The sequence below is a fragment of the Macaca thibetana genome, chromosome 6, assembly GCF_024542745.1.
Source record: "Macaca thibetana thibetana isolate TM-01 chromosome 6, ASM2454274v1, whole genome shotgun sequence".
Classification (NCBI taxonomy): domain Eukaryota; kingdom Metazoa; phylum Chordata; class Mammalia; order Primates; family Cercopithecidae; genus Macaca; species Macaca thibetana.
In genome coordinates this window covers 165,980,324-166,002,882 of record NC_065583.1, presented here as the reverse complement: position 1 = coordinate 166,002,882, position 22,559 = coordinate 165,980,324, and the positions used below count along the sequence as shown (strand labels likewise).

The 22,559-nt window shown below is 45.8% G+C and overlaps 1 protein-coding gene across 3 annotated transcripts in view; it reads right to left on the bottom strand.

The window, feature by feature from the left end:
* Positions 1 to 22,559, bottom strand: part of DAP (death associated protein) — an 840,643-nt gene that overhangs the window by 55,046 nt on the left and 763,038 nt on the right. For 2 of the 3 annotated variants that reach the window (XM_050794086.1, XM_050794087.1), the window contains exons 2-3: positions 21,372 to 21,618; positions 8,556 to 8,652 (exon numbers count right to left, since the gene is read on the bottom strand). In XM_050794086.1, the coding sequence (XP_050650043.1) occupies positions 8,556 to 8,652; positions 21,372 to 21,426 (152 nt within the window). In that variant the 5' untranslated portion in view covers positions 21,427 to 21,618. The remainder of the gene's footprint in view (positions 1 to 8,555; positions 8,653 to 21,371; positions 21,619 to 22,559) is intronic. The other variant, XM_050794088.1, reaches the window with a different exon arrangement.

Genomic DNA, 22,559 nt, shown 5'->3' with positions numbered 1-22,559 from the left:
GACTAAGCAGAGGCCCACCTTGGTTGGAAAGGGATGGGGGAATTGAAAGGCTCTTACCCACAAGGCTCAGCATACACACAGAGCCTGCTGAAGTCCAACGGCAGGGCAGGAAAATAGACACACCTTCGAGGCACTCATATCCTAAGCCACTACAAGTGGGAAGGTTATAATCCTACCTTCAATTAATTTGATGTTTGTGAAGTCTTCAGTCTAACTAAAGCAGAAACACAGCCCAGACCCGGTTCAACGATAAATACTAAATTCACACACACACACACGAATGGGTTTGAACAGAAAAGCATGCTGTTTTCTGGACTGATGTAAATATTATTTACTTCAGCTTCTAGTGTTATTTCTGTCTCTGTCATTCTTTTACACACCAGGTTTTACTTTAGTTCAAAATTAAAAGACCCTCAAAGAAGTGATGTGACCCATTGTAAAGGAACAGTTAACAGAACAAAGGACCAAGCCTGGATGTCAGACCCATCAGATGAAGATTTAAAATAACTGTGACAAATACGTGTGAAAAGACAGAAAGTTTCAGCATGGAAATGGAAGCTATGTATTTTTAAAAGCCAAATGGAAGTGGAAATGAAAAACAGGATATCAGAGATGAAGAATTCTTTCACTGGACTTATCACCACACTGGGCACAAGAGAAAAGAGTCAGGTTCAAAAGAAACCATCTACACTGAAATAAAAGAGGAAAAAGGAGTCAGTGGCAAAGGGGAGAAAAACAGAGCATCTGAGGCCTGTGAACATATCAAATGGTTTAATACGGGTATAGCTGGAGTCTCAAAAAAAGAAGAGAAAAATGAAGCAAAGAAATTTTTGAAAAGACAATGGCCAACAATTTTTCCAAGCTGATGACCCCAAATCATAGATCAAAAATACTCAGTGAAAGTAAGATACATACAAAGACAACCAAACTTGGTGCATCACAAACACACTGTTGAAAAACAGAAATAAAGAGAAAATCTTGAAAGTAACCATAGGTAAACAGAAACATTACGTACAGAGAAAAATGACAAGAATTACGGCTGACTTCTCACTGTACACAATGGAAGCCAGAAAAAATGGAATGCCACCTTACCCGGCCGTGAAAACATCTTTCAAAAGTAAAAGCAAAACGAAGACATTTTTGGAAAGACAAAACCTGGAAGAATTCATCTCCAGCAGACATTTACTATCACAAATATTTTCAGAAAGAGAATAAAACAGATAGAAACCTGGTGGGAAGAAAGAAAGGACACCAGACAGAATGAACATTAGATGCACATAATGAATCTTTAAAAGATATTTCATATCTATCTTTCTTTAAACATCTTTAAAAGGCTACTATTAAAAACAGTAACAATATAAGTGGAAGTTGTAGTCAGTGGTGTGTTGGAGCTGACTGACACTGGCATGTAGAGCTGACTGTTCACATACATGCCTTCACAAGTCTATGTTTAGTGATGTCATGTTGTTAGTTTAAAATTGGCTGTAGCTGGGTGCAGTGGTTCATGCCTGTAATCCCAGCACTTTGAGAGGCTGAGGTAGGAGGATTGCTTGAGCTTGAGAATTTGAGACCAGCCTGGGCAATGTGGTGAGACCTGGTCTCTACAAAAAAAATTTAAAAATTAGCTGAGTGTGGTGGTGCACACCTCTAGTCCTAGCTACTTGGGAGGCAGAGATGGGAGGACCGTTTGAGCCCAGGAAGTTGAGACTACAGTGAGCCAGGATCATGCCATTGCAATCCAGCCTGAGTGGCAAGATGAGACCCTATCTCAAAAAAAAGCAGGTTGTGGGGGGGGAGGGGTGGCTGTGGTAGGAGTATTCACACTATAAAAATAACAAATGCTACAAATTGGGGCTTTTAACATTTTTTTCTTGGAAGGCCAGGAGTCAAGTAATCACCAGCACATTATTTTTTATAGTACTGGTAGAAGTATATGATAAAACACAAAGTGGGTAGAGTGGTAATTAGAAGTATACTGTTGTAAGTTTCTTAAGTTGTTTATAAAGTAGTAGACTAGTTTTTGAAGGCAGACTAAGTTAAAATGAGGGTTGGCAAAGCTGTTCTATAAAGGGCGAGACAATAAGTTCAGTCCATCATTACTATTTATGTATTCCATTTTTGTAAACTTGCCTACTTGCTAAAATTTATTTGTAACCCCAAAATCAAACACACGTTGCACCTTCATGGTCAGTCACAGACACAGGTAGAGCAGCAAAGGCTTTTTATAGTATTTTTTGTGACAATCAACCTGCATTTTCCCAGTTGAGGCTGAAGGTGGTGCTCTGCCTTGTTTCCGTTTTCATACTGTACACAATGTGCTTCTCATGGCTTCCACGGTAAAGACACTCTTTTCATTTTGTTTTGTAATTAACAAATATATTGGGGAAGATACTTTGAGACTATGCAAATATCCTGTTGACTACATAAATACCGGGTTTTTCCTCAAACTTTTACCCATTAATTCTGACATCCATCAGTGGATCTTGTCTACAACAATTACTGTGCTGTTCGCCTCCTGGTGATATTCTAGTTACCTCCTTTCTTACACATTAAGTAACTGGAGTTCTTCTACAAAAAATAGCTATCTGTTCTCCTGGCTTATTAATTCAATTATTTATATCAGTATGGACTCATGGATATTTATTTTACCGTATCGGTTAAAATCTAACACTATCGGCCAGGCCCGGTGGCTCATGCCTGTAATCCCAGCACTTTGGCAGGCTAAGGCAGGTGGATCACAAGGTCAGGAGTTCGAGACCAGCCTAGCCAACATGGTGAAACCCCATCTCTACTAAAAATACAAAAAAAATTAGCTGGACGTGATGGCGGGTGCCTGTAATCCCAAATACTCAGAGGCTAAGGCAGCAGAATCGCTTGAAACTGGAAGGCAGAGGTTGCAGTGAGCTGAGATCACATCACTGCACTCCAGCATGGGCAACAAGAGTGAAACTCCATCTCAAAAAAAAAAAAAAAAAAAAAAAAACAACAAACAAAAACCCAATACTATGACTTTGTTGCAAATTATTCCAGCTAAGGCCATATAAGGAGATCCTTCAGCTGGGCTTCTGTAACATTCTGCCCTGCCCCAAACCTTTCTGGAGAACTTCCTTATGTTCTGGCACTACAGTGTATTCCAGGCTCATCTAGTATTTTTCCTGTCGTGGCCTGGAATCAACTACTTCTCCAAGGAACCCTGGTTCCTCTGACTGGGGAATGGTGTTTAGACACCACAATCTGGGCCCCAGGGATGCTTATGGCTGCATGGGTGTCAGTTCTTCAGGCCCTCTCAGTGAACAAAGCTAGGAAATACAGGTATGACACTAACCCTCTTATCCATATTCATTTCTGTATATCTGTATAGGTATGTTTGTATCTACCATCCATCCATCCGTCCATCTATCCAAACCATATGTTCATACAGATACTTCCAGTTCCCATCCAACAGCACCAAGTTCATTTCGATCTTCTCCCTTTCCTATTTGTAACCTCTTTCTCTGACAGTGAGGAACTTCGCTCTTTGTTTGCTGAATCCTAGTATTCACATAAGGCAATTTCAGAATTGCTAAACCATGCCCTTTAAGAGGCCTGTTTACTAACTGAAATACACCATTTATGCATAGTTCTTTATTGTCTTTGGCCTTATAGTAACCACTTAAAAATGTTGTTTTCCAAAGTTACTTAATAACTCCCACTCCCCTCAATTTGGTTACATCAAGCAATTGCATTTCCCACTCCCTTCAATCCCTCAGTGCTTGTGTGCCATTTTGGGTCCCTCCCACCTCTTGGTTGATGTGCATTGTTGGCTTACTCGTCAGGTATGTGAAACAGTGCCGTGGTTCTAGGTCAGAACTATGCAAAAAGCCAAGCTCAGGGAAGAACTGTTCCTTATTCCCCATTCCAGTTTCTCCCTTCCTTCCACTCCTTTCCTATCCACCACTTGTCAGTGACCAAACCTGTTCTTTTCTGGTTTACCCCTTCTGTTACCCATTCCTTCTTCATATCTTGTACCAAGCCCAGTTTATGGCAGAATGTCAGTAACTGTTTGACATTCAACTGTTTTCTGTAGTGAACCCTGACTCCTGAAGTCCATTCTATGTCTGCGGTCTCTCCTTTACATAATGAAACTGGCTACTTCATCTATGACACTTGACAAAAGGCTTGAAAACCACCACTTTCCTTAATTGGGTCAGCTCTGAGATGGAACCAAGCAGCCACACAGGGAAGTATTAGCTAATAATAATGAAGGCTATTACTCTTCCTGGACATGAAGAGCCACCAGTAACTAGAACTCAGGTTGATGGAAATTCTTTGGCAGCATTTTCACATTTTGGCTCTATTTTTTTTTTAACACAGCTTCTCAAAACAACTCGGAAGCATAAGAAATTATGTTTAAGTCTGTGGAAAACTACAAGATTCAAGGGAATAAGAGTTGCATAAACAATTGCAAGAAAAATAACTACTAGTAAAAGTTGCAGGGCTTTTTTTCCTGTCAACACAATAACATCTTTCATCTTTCATTTGTCCCTTTTCTCTGTAATCAGTACTTGATTTTCCAATTAATGGGGAAGGAAGCCACCAGAGATGAGTCAGTAAATTTAAAACTAGTCTTAAATGTCTGGCAAGGAAAAGGAAGTGTTGCAAATGTACATCTATGGCTAAGGAGGAAACTGGCATTTGGTGTTAGGTACTCATTTTCATATCTGAACAACACTGGGATCAAAATTAAAAAATACAAAACTTTAGGATCAGCGTAATGTGGATAGGAAAGTCACATATGCCATAAGACATTTCCAAGAGGATAATTAAGTGTTTTATACATTCTGCAATTAAGTAGGCTTTTCCATACCTAAAGTAAAACCAGTCCAGTCCCCTGAAACCTTACTGTAAAGTGATAATTAGAGCATCTACTGATGGTGAGGCATGAAAAGGGTAGGATTATGGGTTTCAGGAGCATAGACAAGGTTATGGGCAACCCCAGAATCAATAAGTTTCATTTACACAGAGATCAGGATTGTAGTCTCTGTGGATCCAGGGACTTATGTGACATATCAGCGGCAAGGGCTTCCAAATCAAGACAGACTCAAGGCTAAACCCTGGCCAGGCCAATGACTGATTACATATCATTAGGTTGGAAACCTCCCTAAGCCTTGCTTTCTTCATCTCTATAATGGGCACAGTAATACCAACTTATGGGTGCAATGAGCATTAAATCCAACGTGAAGCACTTAGCAAGTGCCCAGCCAAAACAAGAGCTCAATGGGTAAGCAAAGCCTTGTGGAGGAGCGTAGGGAATCCGGAAACTGCCACCAGCGCTGGAATGCTGGCACTGCCACTTACCATGTGCCCTTGGAAAAGTCACTTCACTCTCAGAGCTGTTGAAGAGAGAGTAGTAATTCAGAATGGGAGTAATGGCCAATAATAACCGGCTCTGAGATAGGGATGATGACAAAGTGAGTAGTAGCACAGACCAAATGAATTAATATGAACACAGCAGTTAGAACAGGGCCAAGCTCATTGCACTCTGTAAGAATGAGTGATGATGATTATTAATTATGATTATTCAATCAGCCCACCAGAGAAATGGGGAGTGCGAGTGCACGGTGGTAAAAGTAAACTATTACACAGAGTACCAGGCCTGGTGGAGTGTGTTAGAAAGGGCTATTTTGGCACCTTACATCAATAGCTGAAGAGTATACACAGGCTTACCCCATTCTGTAAATGCTGTGTCAAGTTGTTTAACCCACAGCAGTAAACAGCCAAGCCAAAGTCAAGAGGACAAGTGCTAACACACTCATCAGGAATGTATCCTAGCAATTTGGCTGCAGGGAACAATATCAACAAAAGCCTTGCTGATGTGCTTTGCAAACCATACCCTGCAGTGGGCCTGCTTCAAAATATCTGGTTCTCTAGAGATAGAGAACAAATCTTTAAGGTAAATAAGATGCTACAATCTACAGTGCTGGGGTGCTCCATCTTTCTTCTTCAACCGTTCATCCTCTGGCTTATTTATTTAAATTGCTCATCTTCTAGAAAAGCTACATTTCAACTCATGAAAAAAATCAATACAAAGAAAACGAGTGGGCTGTTCTGTCCTTATTTCTAAACTTGCTAATAAATTCCTACCTCTCATTGTATTGACACTGTGTTAGGCAGGGAACTAGCTGTTGGGACCTTATTCCACTTAAACTCACCAAGAAAAGCATGTGTTTCATTAACTTTCCAGGACTCTTTCTTCCAGGCAAGGCGTTATCTCTTGCCCTCTTTCTTCCTTAGGGAAACAGGTTGTTCTGAAGAAGGGCAACGACACCCCAGGTTTCTTAGAGGGAAATTACTACAAGCTTACACACTCTTAGCCTCAATTCCCAAACTCAAGAATGCTCGGAAAATGGAAGGTTTCCTAAAAGTTATACTGAGGCAAAACTTAACCTGAAGTGACATGAGTCCCTAAATTTAAAAAAATTATCTAATTCGGTTTGAACATCACATACAGATTACAATATGCTGCCTCAGACCCCACTGGGGGTGCTATGTGGTATGTGCAAGGTTTTATTCTCCTAAAAGCAGTATTATCCTCCTAAACCCCCAAATTTCTCCATTCCAAAATAAGCTGGGCTGTAAGACTTTCAGATATACAACTGGGAACTTATAGGAGAGTTGCTAATGCTGTTATGTTCCAAACACAGCTTTGTGAACACAGTCAATGAGAAAAATAATTCTAGTGTTTTCTTTTTTTTTTTTTGTGAGATGGGAGTTTCATTCTGTTGCCACGGCTAGAGTGCAGTAGCACGATCTTGGCTCACTGTAACCTCCGCCTCCCGGGTTCAGGTGATTCTCCTGCCTCCCGAGTAGCTGGGATTACAGGCACATGCCACCACACCTGACTGATTTTGTATTTTAGTAGAAACAGGGTTTCCCCATGTTGGCCAGGCTGGTCTCGCACCCCTGACCTCAAGTGATCCACCCACCTCGGCCTTCCAAAGTGCTGGGATTACTGGCGTGAGCCACCATGCCCGGAAAATTCTAGCACTTTCTTTAAACTGCCTTCTTTTAAAACCAGAACTGGGACTGAATCTTTACACTGCTAATCTCATGATTTAAAATGGACAATAATCACTAATAATCACTCAGAAACGTCACCCAAAATGCTGTCCTTCCCTCACATGGCCGCTCCATAACTCATACTGTCTTGAGGTTTTATAGACAATACTCAATGGGGAAGGCTACTTAGAAGCAGACAGGCAGGGTTACCAAGAACATGTACCACTTCCTCATGTGGGTGCCTGCTCTTGGCAAGTACCCATTTGGAAGCCCAGCCCACTGAACACTGCATGAGAACTGGGTTGAAATTCCTGCTCCATTACCTAGCAAGATGCATGATACGGGCAAGCTGATATCCTCTTTGGGGTTCTTTTTCCTCATGCACAAACTGGGGAGAATACCACCTACTATTCAGGATTGCTGGAATGAAATGAAATAAAAGCATGCACCTAATCCGCAGGAATCAAGGTTAGCTTCTTTCCACAGCCTCTTTCCCTTTCCACACCCTCTCCTCTTCTGGCCGAGACATCATCTGGAGACAAGCTATAAGTAGAGAGCTCTAGTGTTTTCTTCTATGTGGACGAGTTCCTGCAGAGGTGTGTTAGTGGTGCCTGTTTGCGTATTGCAAAGTCGAGGGAAATGGATTCCTTTCAAGCTCCCTGAACCCAACTGGAAATCTGAACCTTTACGGAAAATAGGTGTTGAGTGTGGGAGGAGGGGTCTGCAAGGAGACCCCTGTGCAGGCCCCAGGAGGGTTGGGAGCAGAGGTATCATATAAGGACACCCAGTCCTCATAAGGGCATGGCCTTGTAATTCTAGATCTGGCTGATGATCTGAGGGAGGAAATGCTTTAACCATTCTTAAATCAGAAGTTTTTGCCCCGGCTCCACAGACAGACAGGTCCACCCCTGAGGTTCAACCAGTGTGGCAATTCTCAAGGGTCTCCATGTGATTTCAGTATGGAAGCCTAAGTTGCAAACTACTGCCCAGAAATTGTTAGTATTTGTTTCTCTAGAATGACAACAGAAATCTGGAGTACAAAAGACTCACAGGTGCAAGAATTTGCCTGCTTTGTCCACTCTGGTGGTCTAGCCTTGGGGAGAGGGTGGCGGGCAGCTGTGTCCACCATCAGAAAACGAAGGGGCCACAGGCAGTTGCTCCTGCTTGGCTTGGCCTGCCCTGGCTTCTGGGAAGGAAGGCACACTGGCTACACCCAGGCACCTGGACAGGTGGAGGTAGGTCTCTAACTGTGCAGACAGACGGGGCACCAGCCCTGGATGTGGGGTGGGAACAGGGTGGGCTCGTGGGAACTGGTCAGGGAAGAGGACCTCTAGGGGCTCTATTTCTCCCCTGAGAACAAAGCCCCCTCGGGCTTCCTGATTAGGAAGGGAAAAATACACAGAACAGGGCCCCACATAGCCCAGGAGTTATCAGAATCATAGAACAGAGAACAAATGTTAACGTTTAACTGAATACGGTTTTTGGGAAACATGCTCAAGTCACCAGCATCGTCCCACCTGGGGCTTTCCCATTCCTGGTCATCCTTGTCTTTCTCTTCTTTGGTGTCTCCAGTATGTGGGTGTTTCTGCACAATTCGCATTCCACCAGCTTTCACTGAAATGAAAACAGACAGAGTGGGATTAATGTGGAAATGGGGCTGCCTGTGGATCAGGGGGACCAGTTGGAAAGGTTTTGGTTGCTCAATGGCCACAAGTTAGTCTGGAGAATCTGGCAATGACAATGATTAACTAGGGAAGGTCAAGGCTGTCGGGGTAAATTCAAAATGATACAGCACTCAGCATAATCTCTTACTATAGATCTGCTCAGAAACTTTCCAAGGCTCTTGCTTTTCTATTTGGTCACCTTTCAAGTATTTTGTAAGAGCAGCCATGTAACCAGGGCACAAACTACACAAAGAGCATGGCTGCTGCTTTCAGTTCTCCACAGCCTCAACACAAGGGCTCACCTCAACCCTCCCCTCTGAAATTTACCTTCTCAAATATCGAAGATGTTTTTGATGGGGTGATATGGTGATGGGTGACATCGGACAGCTACTGTGCCTTCACAGAGCCCAGGCAATTGGCAACAAAACTTCTCCTGCAGCTTTACCCAAACTGTGCTGTGAAAGCCTACTGCTGGCCAATGTTAACTTAGTTTCAAAAAACAGCTTTATTGATACGTAAGTCATGTAGAATACAATTCACTCATTTAAATGGTGTAATTCAATGGCTTTGAGTGCATTCAGAATTGTACAACCATTGCCATAATCAGTTTTAGGAGATTTTCATCACCCCAAACAGAAACCCCACACCCATGAACAGTCACCCTCCATTCCACCCCTCCCAACTCCAGGCCGCCAGTCACCTGAACGTGCTTATTCTGGACATTTGATATAAGTGGAATTATAAAATATGTGGCCTTTGGTGACTAGCTCCGTGCACTTAGCGTATTTTCAAGGTTCCTCCATGTTATAGCACATGTAAGTATCTCATTCCTCTTCTTGTCAAATAATATTCTATTGCATGGATATATCACATTGTATCTCTCCACTTGTCAATTAGACATTTGTGTTGTTTCTACTTTTTTGGCTATTATGAACAATGCAGCTATGAAGAAGTTATACACAAGTTTTTGTATGGACATATGTTTTCATTTCCTTGAGTATATACCGAGAAATGGAACTGCCAGGCCACATGGTAACTCTGAATTTATCCTTCTGAAAACCACCAAGCTGTCTTCCAAAGCCTCCACACTATTTCACATTCCCACCAGTGTGTGGGTTCCAATTCTCCACATGTTCCCAACACTTGCTATTGTGTGTCTTTTTAATTATAGCCATCCTAATGGGTGTGATGTGGTCTCTTATTGTGGTTTGATTTGCAATTCCTTTATGGCTAATATGTTAATACTGTGTTGTAAGGGGTAGGGTGACCTAGGATCTAATAAGAGTGGGAAATGCTAGGTTGAACAAAATTAAATAGGTTTCCCCAAGGGAGACCTTCTTGGCCCTTAGTGTGCTACCCTGCATGAGGAAGACTTACGGCAGGCATAGAGCATGCCGGCTCTCCCCAGCCTATCTGACCACACAATTTTTTTTTTTTTTTTTTTTGGTATAATACCAGTTATCCTCCATCAAGACCACAGTGTTCCATGGAACGGAATTTGGAAAAGCTGGCTGCCCCTATATCCAAAAAGCCAGCCTCACATGGTAGCCACCAGCATGTGTTTTGGGGTCAGCACGTTCCTCCATGCCCTTAGCTATGTGGTCTCAGACTAGAGTCTGATTCTCAAAGATTCCCTGCTTCATCTGCAGAAAGGAGGTAAACCTCCTCAGACTGTTGAGAGAGAGGTGTTCGGGAGAGTGGGGTGCTGGCTAGAAAGCAGGGCTGTTTTCCTTGCAGTCACTGGCCCCCGAGGCTCTGGGTGCAGGCCTTACTGAGAGCTTTACCCTTCAAGTCTCCGCCACAAGATGGCTAACATCATGATACAGTCAACTTGCCACACCATGTCCTCTGGCATTTTAAATTGGGGTGGACCCTGCTGAGTCACAAAAGTCCAGGCCAAGTTTCTTTATGCCGCTGATGAACGGGAAGGAGAATGGGCAGCCTGGGGCTTACATGCTTCAGGTTTACTGGTCTTCCATTTCCCTGGAAGACTCTGTCAGCCCCTGACTGGAGGGAGATGGTGACATTTGCTCCCAGGACCAGCACTGCCCCAGCAGCTGGCTGTTAGAAAAGGGCAAAAGAGAGCAAGGAAAATAAAGAACTGTGTTTAAACCATTCCTCTGCTGGCTTGGGTTTAGAACTAACATCTCCCCGCTGCCTGCACCTCTTATCAACAGAGAGGAGATTCTACTTGGGGCAGAAGGAAACAGAATCCTGTTCAGTAATTCTCTCAAAAATATGCTCTATATCCCATCAATTGATTTTTAATCATTGTATTTTTAATCATTTTTAAAAAATCTAGAGCTTTTGTCTCAAATTCACTAGGTCTGTATTTGATGGGGTCTTATTCTTTTCTTGTGCGTTCAATTCCTTTATATAATCATTTTAGTTATATATCCAATTATTTGATTTTCTAAAGTCCTCTGGAGTCTAATTCTGCTGTCTGTTTTTGTCTGTGGATTCTTGCTCTTGTCCTGGGAGACTGTGGAGGAGGAATCTGTCTTCACTGGGCTTTACCAGTAAGGATCTTATGGGGCCTGTGATGACAGCAACCCTCTGGGGAGATGCTACATGTGTTTTTGTCAAGTCAGGAGTATGGGTGTCTGAAAATCCTTTTCAAGGCAGATTTCTCAGAAGACAAATTGCCAAACAGTGCAAATATGAACAGAACTCATGTAAACGCAAACCTTTGTTTACAAATTCTCAAGGAGACTTCTGTCCCCATGTAGAGCCCAGGCTGACACAGCCCGGCTTCCTGGCCCTCCCAGGGCCACTGGGCAGGTTTCCCTCTTCCACCCTTTCCCCAGGGGTGTGGCCTCTGAGCATCCAGCCTTGGCTATTCCCTGCCTCCTGTGGGCCCACCTCTCATGCTAAAGGTCTGAATTTCAGTTCTTTCTTCGTTTTGGGTTTCTAGGAATTCCTTTCACTTCAAGGTCAAATTTTTTTAAAAAAGCAAAAAGCCAAAGACAAAACAGAAGAGAACTACCATTTGCAGGCAGCTTTTTAATCTAAGATTTCCCAGCCTACATAGTTGGCCTCCCAATCAGAAATGGAGACTGAAAATACAATTATCTACACCTTAGGGTCATTTTCCACTCTCTTGAAGCATAGGATCTCAGAGTTATGAATGTTTTGGGCCCAAGGAAGAGCTTAGAAGAACTGTCCCACTAAATGCTCTTTAAAAATTAATTTTCCTCCCCGCTCTATCCCACCTCTTTCCCATACTCATCAGAAATTGATGAAAGATACTATTATGGGCTGAATAGTATACCCCCAAAATTCATAGGTTGAAGTCCTGACATACCCTTAAATTGCAATTGTATTTGGACAGAGGGTCTTTAAAAGATAATCAAGTTAAAATAAGGAATTGAGGTAGGGCTCTAATATAATAGAAATGGTGTCTTTATAAGAGAAAGAGACACCGGGGATGTGCACACACAAAGAAATGGCCTGTGAGGAAACAGCAAGAAAGTGCCGTCTGCAAGACCAGGAGAGAGGCCTCAGGAGAAAGCAGGGCTGCCGACACCTTGATCGTGGACTTCGGCCTCCCAAGCTGGGAGAAATAAATGTCTGTGGTTTAAGCCACCCAGTCTGTGGTATTTTGTTAAGGCAGGATGAACCAATAATACAGATGCCCATTTAAAAATGATCTCTGAATCTTTTTAACTTGGCACACGTAAAACTTTTAAACTATAACTCACAGATGTGTTCATAAAGTAAAAATAAAAAGAGCTGTGCAACTAACTACAAAGAAAACTAATGATGAATGTCAAGGTGACATTTGAAATGATCAAGTCTTCCGCAGCTCCTGCAGAGCAGCCTGTCCACTCCTCCACTGAAATAAGCACACAATGTCAGGGCTCAGTCACCCAGCATTAGCACTTGCATTTAATTTAGTTTCTAAAAACAATTAACTTCATTAATCCCTCTCAGTATGTTTGGTGATTAATGTAGCAATAAAAAGTGGCAATAATCATAATAACTCAAAGCTGAGACAGGTTCATTTTAACTTGCAATACTGCCAAAAAATATGACAGGACATATTTATTATGATTGTTGCATCACTGTCTCTAGAACTCTTCATTTGTAAAACTACAAAAGCAGAATTACTTTTGCAGAAATCTTTGCAGAATGATTTGCAAATAAGTATTTTTAGGAGAAACAGAAAAACCTTAGATTTTTGTTGTGGTGGTTGTTATTCAAATGAGAGCTTTGAATGTAAAGAATAAGCTTCCTCTTAGCAGAAATGCTGTGCAGCGGCTAAGAACACAGATGCTGGAGCCAGAATCTTGGGTTCAAATCCCAGTTCTGCCTGTGTGTGCATGTGCCTGTGCACATGTGTGCCTACGTATGTGCTTGTGTGTGTGTGTGGCTGTGTGTGGGCAAGTTGCTGAAGCTCTCTGTGCCTCAGGGTCTTCCACCTATGAAGAAAGGGTGACAATGTTCCCCTCTCTCAAGGCCAACTGAGGATTACATGAGTTAGCACACATGAAATGCCTCCAACAGGGTCTGGCACACAGGATGTGCTCAACTGTTAGCTAGTCTTATTAAACGGGTTTTTAATTTAACATTTAGTACTTAGAGAGGCCTCTAGAGTCCTCAAATCGTTGGTGCTTTTCCAGTTCTTCACCCTCTCTTCACAGCAGTTCCTTAAAGAGCACTGCCCTATGGGTTGCTGGGGAATGAAGGCCATGCCCTGTAAAGCACCTGCCCACCGTGGTGCTGATCACCACCAGGACCTCTGTCACTACATCAGCACCTAAGTGAGGAAGCTTCTGGAGAATTACAGATCCAACTTCTCTTCATCACCACTCTGTGCCAAGCACTGCTCTAACCACGTGGAGTCCACGTATCTTTCCACTGTACAGCAGCCCCACGGAGTAGATCCTGAGGCAGGGAGAAGCGGAAGCCAGTGACCCCAAATCGCACAGCTGGCAAGCAGCAGATTGGGTTCCACCCTTAATCATAGGTAAGCCTTTCCTTGCTCAGACTCCTTCCAGGAAACAGAGCACCATGGCTTCTGAGAGTAACTCAAAGGAACGGCCTACAGATAGGGCCAGGTTATTACACTACCCAGATAAGGGAAGGTGAATTTGAAATGAAAAGCTCTCTACAGAGCAGCTGCCCGCCCAAATGGGAAGGGGAGTGGAGGAAGCTTTACCCATGGTCACATCCGGGAGGTAAGCAAACACCAGGGAAGCAAATGACTACATGGGATCCTGGGCCAAGCATCCATCCTCAGGTGTCAGGATGCCTGGCTGTAAGACGGAGTCACTGGTGGCTTGCTATCTGCTAGTGCTCAATAGCACACTAGAAAATGCTACTGCGGGAAGAAGAAAGGGGAAATACCGGAAGAGTCCCATGAACCAGGGAGCTGTTTACAGCAGGGGACTAGGAAGGGCTGTTAATTCACACAAATGTCCCATTCACTGCAGGTACTGGAGCATGACGCGCAAGTATATGCTACCTTTGTTCTTTCCTGAGAAGAGTTATTGAAATATTATTCAAAGGGAAGCTCTTCTACCTAAAAGAAGAGATGAAAGGTTCTGAGGACTGTTCCGGTGGAAAGAACAAAACAAAACAGAAAACCACCACTGCTGCAGGTTATGATTAAACCACAGGATTTTAGGTAGAGCAATGTATTGGCAGGTAAGCAAAGGGGTTGGTGAGATTAGGTGGGTAGAACTTCCCAATGTGAACAGAGCAAGAGACTATGGTCTATCTTAGTTAAGAAGAATGACTCCACCAGGAGAGAGGAAAATCACTGGCAAGTGGAGACTCACATTTATGGAAGCCCATGCACCTGAAGGTGGGAACCCTAAAAAGTGGAGAGGATAAAGAGGTGAGAGGCGGTAAGAACGTACGCAGAGAGAGTGCTGACAGTCTAGCCCAATAACAGATACAAGTTATTGAAGACCCCAATGAGAACCTTGCCCCCAGACCAAGTGGAGCCCTTACAGGAGCTTTCACGTGTGCACATATAAGCTAGAAGTAATGGTTTGTGCCAAAAAATGAGCCGGAGCCCCAGATACATTCCTGAATTTGCACTCTTGTTGGCTTCATACTGCTATTTATTCTGTGCTCAGAATCATAGACTGTGAAGGTGAGAAGGCTCTTAAATTACATGGAGCAACCCCGTTAAAGAATGAAGTTCAGAGACATAGTGGGACCCCCCTGGGCCATGGAGCTTTGACTCTGAAGTAGTAATGTCTGACTCCATCTTCCACAGCAGTGTGTGTTCCATCCATGACATGGTTTTTGACCCAAAGGACAAATTCAGTACCCACTGGGCCAGGATGGGCACCCTGCCAGACAGCTGACTGGGCCCCTTTCAAGCTGGGAGGTACATGGAGCAGCTACATGTATATCCTTGAGTATAGGGAGGATGATTTCAGAAAGTTTAGGGGAAAGTAGGATCTGCTGCCTGTAGGTGCTTTGGAAAAGCTGGCATTGGGAGTTGGTTGAGACAAGGACTAGTCAGGTGTTCGCCAGTCCCACCCCCGGCTTCCCCGTAGTTGGATTGGGGGCATCAAACTGGGTCCTGCCCAACCATATGGGGAAAAGTGACTTTGGTGGGCAGCATCATGTCATCATGTTCCCCCACTCTGGAACCTGCAAGTGTGCTGGGCTACGTGGCCAGGGGAAATGAAGGTTGTAGATGGAATTACAGTTGCTAATCAGCTGACCTTAAGCTGAGGAAGAAAGAAGGGAAACTGCTATTCTGTGCTTAGAATCACAGACTGTGAAGGTGAAGAGATTATTCTGGATTACCCAGATGGGCCCATGTAATCTCAAGGGTCTCTAAATGTGAAAAAGGGAGGCAGAAGAATCAGGGATCCGAGTGTGCAATGTGAGGATGTGACTGGTCATTGCTGCCTTTGAAGAAGCTTTCCTTGGCTTGTGGAGGAAGGGGCCATGAACCAAGGAAAGCAGGCAGCCTCTAGAAGCTGGAAAAGGCAAGAAAATGGATTCTCCCCTGAGCATCCAGAAGGAACCAGTCACCCTGTGGATACCTTGATTTTAGCCCAGTGAGACCCATCTGGGACGTCTCACCTCTAGAACTGTAACATAATAAAACTGTGTTATTTAAAACCACTAAGTGTATTGTGATTTGGTACAGCAGCCATAGGAAACTGATGTGATGACGCACACCACTTGCGGGCCACACCATACAGACCCCAGCACAGTGACCTACATTTATCCCCTCTGCAGCAGCCACACATTGAAAAGCTAGTGTTATGCAGCAGGGGGTGTCTGGGCCTCTGAATTGTTCTTTGTTAAGAAGACCGCCCCCCAGGACAGAAATAAACTTGGATTAGTTCGGCCACTGAGAATTTGGGTTGTTACAAGACGAAGTACCATTTTCTATACCTAATCTAGTACTTTATACAAAAGTGAATATTCTCTATAGAAACAAAAAAGATTTCTGAAGCTGGGAAGGGGAAAGCAGTCACAAAACGAAGTAAGAATGCACAGGGCACTGGCTGAAATGAAAAGGACACTCACCAAAGACACGAAAAGGCACAGATAACCAAAAATGGCTAGAGAAGGTTGGGCGTGGTGGCTCATGCCTGGAGTCCCAACACTTTGGGAGGCCAAGGTGGGCACATTGCTTGAGCCCAGGAGTTTGAGACCTGACTGGGCAACATAGTAAAACCTTGTGTCTACATAAAGTACACAAATTAGCTGGGTATGATGGTGCACACCTGTAGTCCCAGCTACTCAGCACACTGAGATGAGAAGATCTCTTGAGCCCAGGCGGCCAAGGTGACAGTGAGCCAAGGTCATGCCACTGCACTCAAGACTGAGTGAGACCCTGTCTGGAGGAAAAAAAAAAAAAAAGGCTAGGGAAGAGGCGAAATGTCAGGGGCCGCCTTGACAGAAAGCTTCTTAAAAAAACTGTGCTAACTAAGGGGTCTTGTTTTCCTTGGCATGTTGGGAACAAGAGCAGACCTCTTATCTGGACCCTTCAATCTATGGTCCTGACTGGTTGACACTGGGATTATGCTTAGCAAATCTGTGACCGCAGGGCTAATAGAAGACAAATTAGTCTTCCGTTTCTAGCAATCGATAATCTGAAAGTCTTTCTGCAGGGAGATAATTCAGGGAGAAAATTCAGGGGGAATTACACTCGAGTTTTGAAAGGCATCCTTAACTCATGTCTGAAGGATCAATTAGTATAAGAACTAAGTTACTTTGAAGTTACTAAAAAAAGTAACATGGTCTATTTTCCATTTTACTTGAAACAAATACAACTGTGCTTATATTTCCATTTAATTCACTTTGAGAGGGGATGTAGAGTCTGCTTTTCAAAGAAAACCATATGTAAGATTAGTAACATTCAAAGCTATCATGTAGCAGATTTATGAGAACTCTACTGACACATGGTTTTGGCTCCACTGGGAAATGGAGGGGAACGGGGCCAGCAAAATGTATTTAACAAAGAAATTTTACCCATCTCACTGCCACAGACTCACAAAGACTGGCAGAAATGAGTAATAGCAAGGCTTATAATTAGGTGCCCCTTTCTGCTATGGAATGCTATGACTGCTGTTAGATGAAACAGAAAGAATCTCACTAATTCTAACTTTGCTAATCTTCATTTGCAATAACTCATCAAACAAGCAGTCTCACCCCATTTCTCTGCAAAGATTTTGTAGTCAGGAGCAGTGGTGAGGTCTCAAATCATTAAGGCTGGATTACTTTTACAGAGGACTGCAGACGACAGCACATTTGCCAGGACGTGATGCAGTGCCATCCATCACTTGTAAATAACAATACCTGTATTTGCACGGCACCTTTCTCTAACACTCTTCAGAAGCCTTTACAAACTGCCTCATTCGTCTCCCACCTTGGGAGGAGGCACCTGGCCAGTGACAGAGTCGTCCGACGGGTTGCTGAAGTTCCAAAAGGCAACAGCCTTTCTAGCTGCTCCCACTAGGTCACTAGCTCAGGCGAGTTGGCAACAGATAGTCCAAACAGTTGGGTAAGTTTTTTTTTTTTCAGACTAAGTTTTCGCTCTTCTTGCCCAGGCTGGAGTCCAGTGGCGTGATCCTGGCTCACCACAACCTCTGTCTCCCAGGTTCAAGAGATTCTCCTGCCTCAGTCTCCGGAGTAGCTGGGATTACAGGCACCCATCACCACACCTAATTTTGTATTTTTGGTAGAGAAGGGGTTTCACCATGTTGGCCAGGCTAGTCTTGAACTCCTGACCTCAGGTGCTCTCCCCACCCGCGTCTCCCAAAGTGCTGGGATTACAGGCGTGAGCCACCGCACTCGGCTCTGGGTCACGTTTTTAAATGGCACTGTGCTCGGTATCTCAACAGTAAGATGACTGCTGATTTCATGAGTTAAACGTGCCAAGTGCTTAGAAGTGTGTCAGCACATTGTGACACTGAACACACTTCATTAGTGTTTCCACTAGTCTGCTGCCTGAACCGGCTGAGAGGACCACCTGCATCCCTGTGCACAGTAGAGAGCGCTCAGAGCCAAGGAACTTGTGGGCCGGGTATGCTATGGGGGCAGTGAGGGGTGAGAAGAGGCCCTGGGGAAACTCAGGAGCGCTTATTAAGTATTTTGTGCTGCCCCAGGGAATAAAGAGATGGAGAAGACTCAACCCCGGAAGCAAGAAGACGACAGGCAAAGGTTAGAGCACGAAGGAAAACAAGGGGATTGCAGGAATGTACAGGAGGAGATATGGGCCAGACAGCAATAAAGAGAAGACACAAAAGAACATTAAGATAGTCACTGTAAGAGAATTTTATTATTTCTGATTGAGCACTGAGGCACAAGTCTGTTATTCAATTTAAGCACTTAATGAAAGCATTCTCAACATTTTTAAGGCAGTGATTTTGGTTTATGAACTGTGCTCTTGGCAATCCTTGATGATTATCCTTTATTGCAGTGGACCGCCTTTTTTTTTTTTTTTTTTTTTTTAACTATCTACCCTTCAGAGCTACCTACTGTCTGGCAATGCCAGACTAAACAAGAACACCGGAGCTTCCTGCCAAAAAACACACACAGTCCTCTGTTAACACCTGGGAAAGTGCATTTGAGGGGTGCTGCTGGCATTTGAGGGGTGCTGCCGTCAGGCCCCTCCTCTTAACTATCGTCTTGGAGACAGATGACAGACGGTGACAGCCACAAGCCAAGAGCTCACCCCATAAGTCTAAAAGAGCTGCCCTGAAGTCACTAGAGGAGTTTACCTGTGGGATGAACAGTGCTGGTACCCTGACGCTGAAGAGGGCCAGGAGAGTCATGGCAGCAAACGCAGCCCCTCCTTGCGACTTGCCCCGAGGCCCAAACCTCGCATTTCATAAAGGAGAAAAACTGACTCCCAGTGAAGCGTGAAGTGATGTCCTCAAACTCAGAACCCAAGCTCACTGCTACACTAGCACAAATAAGCTGCCTCTTCCCTCCTGAGAGGTAAATAAGCTACTTACTCTGTAATTCACAAAGCCTAGCTGTATACTCTGCAATCAAAAGAAAACCAGAGTCCAGAAAGAAATTTTTCCCAGGGAGTGAGTATGTACAGTTTATACCTCTGACCTTAAAAATCTCCATATGGGCACTTTGGAAGGCTGAGGCGGGTGGATCACCTGAGGTCAGGAGTTCGAGACCAGCCTGGCCAACATGGCAAAACCCGGTCTCTACTAAAAATACAAAAATTAGCCAGGCGTGGTGGCAGGTGCCTGTAATCCCAGCTACTCGGGAGGCTGACACAGGAGAATCTCTTGAACCCAGGAGGCGGAGGTAGAAGTGAGCCAAGATCATGCCACTGCACTCCAGCCTAGGTGACAAAGTAAGACTCTGTTTCAAAAAAAAAGTAATAAAACAAAACAAAAAACAAAACAAAGAAATCCTCCATATGGGTATATCCCTGTATGCAATTTAATTACTGTACTTTGGTTCTGTATCATTCCAATAGATATGCTTTAATGTAATCCAGGTCCTGGAGAGCGGAGGGCCAGCGCAGTTCCTGGAGGCAGCCCTGCCCCAGGTGGAAATCAAGGCGCTCCTCCCCATGGAGGACAGGGACCCGCTGTGGTAGAATAGAAGTCAGTTATCCTTAAAGGAAATCCCATTAAAAAAAAAATCTCCCTTTGAGGTACTTTTTTTTCTTTTTTCCTTAAAACCAATGCAACACAAATTCCCCCAAAGCCCATTTTCCACCCAGTGGAATGATTTTCTAAAACCCCATGCCTCTTAAGTTCTCTGGCATCAGTTAGACATTTTTCTTTTCTAGTGCCAGTTAGTATTGTCGTAGAGAGCTTCCATCACCACCGAAAAATATTGCCTACTCTGGACTGCAACATATTTAAAGAACCGCTCCTATTCGTTGTGCTGGGGCAAGGAATTCCCGCCCTACAGTAGAGGACAGCAGAGAAGGATAATGGTAATTTTTTTTTTTTTTTGAGATGGAGTCTCGCTCGCGTTGTCGCCAAGGCTGGAGTGCTTTGGCTCAATCTTGGCTCACTACAACCTCTGCCTCCCTGGTTCAAGTCATTCTCCAGCCTCGGCCTCCTGAATAGCTGGGATTACAGGCGCCCGCCACCACGCCCAGCTAATTTTTGTACTTTTAGTAGAGACGGGCTTTCACCACGTTAGCCAGGCTAGTCTTGAACTCCTGACCTCAAGTGATCCACCCTCCTTGGCCTCCCAAAGTGCTGGGATTACAGGAGTGAGCCACCGCGCCCGGCCAGGAATCTTTATCGTAACAAGAAAATGGCACAAATGTGCCACCAAAAGAAGCCATGTTTCTCAAAGACTTCTGTTCCTAGAAGACTGAGTTTATGACACTAAGGTGTGCTATTAAGACCCTAAAAGAACCCCACGCATCCACACATTGAGGTGACTTGGCTTCTGAGACCCAAGGCCTTTGATCTTCTCACCAGTGTCCCTCCATATGGGCCGAATGCCACTGGAAAGGAGAGTAGAAACGGAAACAGACCCCTCTGGAGAGAGTCCAAAGTGCAAACAGGAACCGTGCCCAGAGAGAAGAGGTGGTCGCAGGAGCATGAAGGCTGCTTAGATCCCTAGGTTCTAAGACAGACCGCTCTTTCCTGGCGTTAACTTCCTCGGCTCAGAAGTTTAGGATTTGCTCAAAAAGAGAAAAAGCACCTTTGGGGAAAAAAAAAATCTGGATGTGGAAGAAACTGGCGGTGAAAGTCATATTGAGTGATTAATGATAAAAATTATTTCCGCTCCTTGGTTCTTGAATCGGTATGAAACGCTGGCAGCCTCTAATTAATCATTACCATGATATTAACACCACTGACTTTTCATTGTTTCTGTTATTTTCTTTCTAGACATCTGTACTTGTACCTTCTAAGTAAATATTATCCGCCAAAACTTTGTTACAAGTTGTGCAACTGGGTTCGCCCAAGGCACCGGAGCCCGCGCGCAATCGCACAGGTACGCGGCGGCCCGCGCGCCTTAGGAAGAAACGCGTCTCCGCCGCCGGCAAGCCGGGCCGAAGCTCAGGCGGGCTCGTCCCGGGCCTGGGCGCCCGAGCTCTCCGCGGCCCGCGCCCCTCGGGCGGACATCAGGGCCCGGACCAAGTCTCAGCGCCCGCCGGGGCCCTCCCCGCGGAGCCCCCGCCCGGCGCCCCCGGGTTCGAGCCCGCCCCCGGCACCCGCGCGTGGAGAGAAAGGGGAAACGAGTCAGTACCGGCGGGCGGGTGTCCAGCTTTAGTCTCTAGTTTCCCTTCGGGAGGCGAAGACATGGCGCGGCGGGGCTTCCGCGGGGCCGAGGCGGCGGCGCGGTTCTCGGGCCAGGCGGGAGTGCGCGAGTGAGCGCGGGTGTGAGCTCCGGGAAGCGAGCGGGCGGGAAAGCGACGTGCGCGTGCGTGGGGCGCCGGAGCCGCCTGAACCGAGCGAGTGCCACTGCCGTTAAGGGGGCGCGGCCGCCGCGCGCCGACGTGGCGCAGCCAAGCCCACCCACGACGTGCGCACTGACGTCACCGCGGCCCGCCCGCCCCGCCGGGCCGCGAGTTACGTATACGGAGCTTGCGCAGCCGGCCGTGCCACGTCGGACGCTGTGGCCGAGGGCGGAGGCGGGGGAGGCGGGGGGGGGCGGGGGGGGGGGGGGGGGGGGGGGGGGCGGGGGGGGGGGGGGGGGGGGGGGGGGGGGGGGGGGGAGGGGGGGGGGGGGGGGGGGGGGGCGGGGGGGGGGGGGGGGGGGGGGGCGGGGGGGGGGGGGGGGCGGGGGGGGGGGGGGGGGGGGGGCGGGAGGGAAGGGAGAGAGGGGTGGGGGAGTGAGAGGGAGAAGGAAGCAGAGGGAGGCGGGGTCCTCGGCTGGCTGCGGGAAGTTAAGCAGGATCTAGCTGAGGATGCCTCCTGCAGCGAACGCGCTCAGCCAGTCTCCTGGCTATGCGGCGATGGCGGGGTGACGGCGCCCAACATGCGGGCTAGGGCCAGGGCGTCCCGGCGGGGAGGCAACCGTCCCCTGAGGCCCTCAGCCCCCGCCGCGGCAGGACCTAATGAAGCGCGGAAAGGCGAGCCCAGATGGCAGCGACGGGGGTCGAGAGAGCAGGAATTTGTTAAAAGAGGATGCGAGGGGAGAGCCTGCTTTCCGAGTGAGGGCCAGCGCTGCCCTCCCCCGGTATGGACCAGAAATAAAATTCTAAGCGCCGCAGCCAACGGATGGACCCTCAACTCCGCTGGTGGCCTTCTAAGTTGTCGTGAAAAACTAGTTCAGCCCTTGCTGCGAAGTGGAAGTCAAACATGGCCTCACAAATATTCGCACGGAGACCCTATAATAGACGACTCTTTAGGTCTGATAAGAAACATTTGCAGTGTATTCCCGGCTTCATCTGCATGATAACACCTTGGTCTCCAGAACTCCGTAATGCAATCC